This window comes from Lathyrus oleraceus, chromosome 4, assembly GCF_024323335.1.
Source record: "Lathyrus oleraceus cultivar Zhongwan6 chromosome 4, CAAS_Psat_ZW6_1.0, whole genome shotgun sequence".
Taxonomy (NCBI): domain Eukaryota; kingdom Viridiplantae; phylum Streptophyta; class Magnoliopsida; order Fabales; family Fabaceae; genus Lathyrus; species Lathyrus oleraceus.
Window position 1 is genome coordinate 8031667 of NC_066582.1, and position 3837 is coordinate 8035503.

The 3837-nt window shown below is 39.3% G+C and overlaps 1 protein-coding gene across 1 annotated transcript; it reads left to right on the plus strand.

The window, feature by feature from the left end:
- The first annotated feature begins 557 nt into the window (after nt 1-557).
- On the plus strand, nt 558-3609 carry LOC127138331 (protein CLMP1). Its single transcript, XM_051064756.1, has one exon. The coding sequence runs from the start codon at nt 861-863 to the stop codon at nt 3174-3176; it is 2316 nt and encodes a 771-aa protein (XP_050920713.1). The 5' UTR covers nt 558-860; the 3' UTR covers nt 3177-3609.
- Nucleotides 3610-3837: the final 228 nt, after the last annotated feature.

Here is a 3837-nt window from a genome sequence, read left to right on the forward strand (position 1 = left end):
ACAAACGACGCCATTGTTATGCTAAGTAATCATAAATGCTTAAATAAATGATGGAATAAAGTCTTGATGCAGCGGAGCAAATCTCCGTTGCAATGTTACGATGATGGACTTATAATATTAACACTCAAACACATAGAAGTCAATAAAAGAATGAAAGCATGCATCCTATTATTAAATAATTCCATCTTTCAAAAATATTTGAATGAAATGATAAGAATCTATTTGAGTTTAACAAAAAAAAAAAAGTTAGATTCAATTTAATCTTGAATATGCAACGATATTAATGCTGAATATACCTGCTTTAAAGAAAATAAATTAATTCCATCTATAAAATTCATCATGTGACATTCTACAAAAATAAATAATTAATCTATGAGTTTTCTACTATAAAAAAAAAAGAAAAAGAAAAAGATAAAAAGTATGTCAAAGTGATTTGAAAAAGTAGAGTTCATTCGGTTAGATTAACACCGAGTTTCGATAATTCTTCAGATCGGATGGTCGAGAATCAATGAATGTGTGATGGACCCACCACATCTAAGAACTATATGAAACTGACCCAAATTTTTAGGGTTTCACTTCCAAAGACAGTTCCCAAAACCCATCAACCACTATCACTACTCATATCTCTCCACTATTAATCTAACACCAACACCATTTTCATTTCACTCTCTCGCTTCTTCTAGATTCTTTCATCTCACACCTATTCAACTTCTCACCGGTAAGTACAGTTTCCTTAAACCCTCCTCGTACCTAGGTTTCATCGAAACAAAATTCAATTTTTAATATTAATTTTGATTTAGGCTTAGGTTTAGATTTTGATATAATTTACTGCGTGTGAAAACTGAGAGAGGGAAAAAAGTATGGGGAAATCTGGGGGTAGAAGGAAGAAGGGTGGTGCGGTTGTTGTTGACAATTCAGTTTCTGCACAAACTCCGAATGGTGGTGTTGAGTTGGATTCATCAATTTTTTTGAAAAAGGCACATGAAATGAAGGAAGAAGGGAATAGGAGATTTCAGAGTAAGGATTATGCTGGTGCTCTTGAACACTATGAGAATGCTCTTAAACTCACACCCAAAATTCATCCTGACAGAGCTGTTTTTCACAGCAACAGGGCTGCTTGTTTGATGCAAATGAAACCTATTGATTATGAATCTGTTATTTCTGAGTGTACTTTGGCTCTTCAGGTTCAGCCTTTGTTTGTTCGGGCTCTTCTCCGTAGGGCTAGGGCGTTTGAGGCTGTTGGTAAGTATGAATTGGCTGTGCAGGATGTGCAGTTGTTGTTGGCTTCTGATCCTAATCATAAGGATGCTTTGGATATTTCTCAGAGATTGAGGGCTGTGTTTGGGCCTCGTCAGGAGGCCCAGCAGGATCTTCATAGTCGGCCTTCTCCTGCTGCTCTTGGGGCATCGGCTGTCCGTGGTGCCCCTATTGCGGGGTTAGGTCCATGTCTGCCTGCACGGCCTGGATCGAAGAAGGGGGTGAGTTCTGCAGTTGGGGCTGTTGTTTCTCCGAATAACAAGGTTGACAAGTCTCAAAATGTTTTACTTACTGCTGAAAATGGCTCGGAGACGACTAAGCGTCAGCAGAATGTTGCGTTGAAGCCTTTAAGTAATGGTCCTGCAGTGCAACCTAACTCGAAAAATGTGAACCAGAAGGGGATTAATGGGCAGCTGTCGGAGGTTGCGATTCGGTGGAGACCATTGAAGCTTGTTTATGATCATGACATCAGGCTTGCTCAGATGCCGGTGAAATGTAGTTTCAGAGTACTGAGAGATGTGGTAAGCAAAAGATTTCCTTCTTCGAATTCAGTTCTGATCAAGTACAAGGATTGTGATGGTGATTTGGTTACTATAACGTCTACGGATGAACTCAGATTGGCAGAGTCTTTTGTTGATAGCTATTTGCTGAAAGAGCCTGAATCAGATAAAAGTGATTCCATTTCGGTGCTGAGACTTCATATTGTTGAAGTTAGTCCGGAACAGGAGCCACCTTTGTTGGAAGAAGAGGAAGAAAAACTTGTTGAGAATGAAGTGGCCAAGGGAGATGAGAGTGGATCTCATTCTTCCCTTGGTGAATCTGTCCCTGAAGTTACGGAAGTTACCGAGGTTCCTGATATTGAGGTTGACAAGGTAGCTGCTAAGAAGGATGCTTCCAAGGAAAAGCCGGGAGCCACCGGAGATAATGAATGCAAAGAAGTGGAGATGGATGATTGGTTGTTCGAATTTGCTCAGCTTTTCCGCTCACATGTTGGTATTGACCCGGATGCTCATATTGACTTGCACGAACTTGGGATGGAGCTTTGTTCTGAGGCACTTGAAGAAACAGTAACTAGTGAGGAAGCTCAAGATTTATTCGACAAGGCTGCTTCAAAATTCCAGGAGGTGGCAGCATTGGCATTCTTCAACTGGGGTAATGTTCACATGTGCGCTGCTAGAAAGCGGATTCCCTTAGATGAAACTGCTGGAAAAGAGGTAGTGGCAGAACAACTTCAAGTGGCTTATGACTGGGTCAAGGAAAAGTATTCTTTGGCAAGAGAAAAATATGAGGAAGCACTCTTGATCAAACCAGATTTCTACGAGGGGCTGTTGGCTCTAGGCCAGCAACAATTTGAAATGGCCAAACTCCATTGGTCTTTTGCAATTGCTAAGAAGATAGATTTAACAAGCTGGGATCCAACGGAAACTCTTGAATTGTTTAATAGTGCGGAGGAGAAGATGAAAGCCGCAACAAATATGTGGGAGAAGTTGGAGGAACAGAGAGCAAAGGAGCTAAAAGACCCAAATGCAACCAAGAAAGAAGAATTATTGAGAAGAAGGAAGAAACATGGCAGTACTACCGAAGGCGAGGCTTCTGGTGTTGGCGGTCAGAGTGAGATATCTGCCGAAGAAGCCGCTGAGCAAGCAGTGGTCATGAGATCACAGATTCATCTCTTTTGGGGAAATATGCTTTTCGAAAAATCCCAAGTTGAATGCAAATTAGGAATGGATGGTTGGAAGAAAAACCTAGATGCTGCAACAGAAAGGTTCAAGCTTGCAGGAGCTTCAGAGGCAGATATTTCAATGGTTCTAAAGAATCATTCTTCTAATGGTGATGCAAAAGGTGATGATAAAAAGGTTCAGAGTACACTGCCCAACAAGACGGGTGAACTAGAGATCAATAAGGCAAATCAAGAATGAGATAAATGATGTGTGGCTATGAAATCTTATTCGTTTTTGTTCAGTCACTTCTTCAATGAAAGATTATGGACAAAGAATATCCTTGGCATCAAGAGCTCAAAAGTAATGTCTGAATTTTTCGGAAATTGAAATTGAAAATTTAGGGTACTTCAATTAGATAGTTCTGCCCTTTTTTCTCTGAAGTTCTTGGAATCTGATGAAGGGGAGATTGTTTTTTAACATTATTTACGCAGGTATGAATTTCTGATGATCAATTTTTGTTGCTCAGTCATTTTTGTCCCCTGTTTTATCCTTTGTACTGTTGCAATTTATTGGATTGTATACCTGTTCAACTCTTGACATTTTATTTGCCTTGTTGGGTCTTTACCAGTGTGCTAAATGTATTGCTGATTTTATTTTATAAGTTACTATAACCCAAGTTTTATATGGTTAAGTTATGAGTTGTTGAATGTGTTTCTTTCATAAACACTGGTTAGTGTTTGAAGGGTCTGTTAAAAATTGAAAAAAAAAAATACTCTCCAAATCCAAAGTAAAGAAAAATCTATGGATCCTCTGCACTGATGAATGGTTTCTATCATTGAGTGCACAGGACAAGTTTCTTGTCTGTGATTTTATTATTATTGTGTGGTGATATGGACTTAGATAGGTCAGTGTGAATGTT

Coding starts and splice junctions, on each gene's coding strand:
- LOC127138331 (XM_051064756.1), top strand. CDS start 861: ATGGGGAAATCTGGGGGTAGAAGGAAGAAGGGTGGTGCGGTTGTTGTT.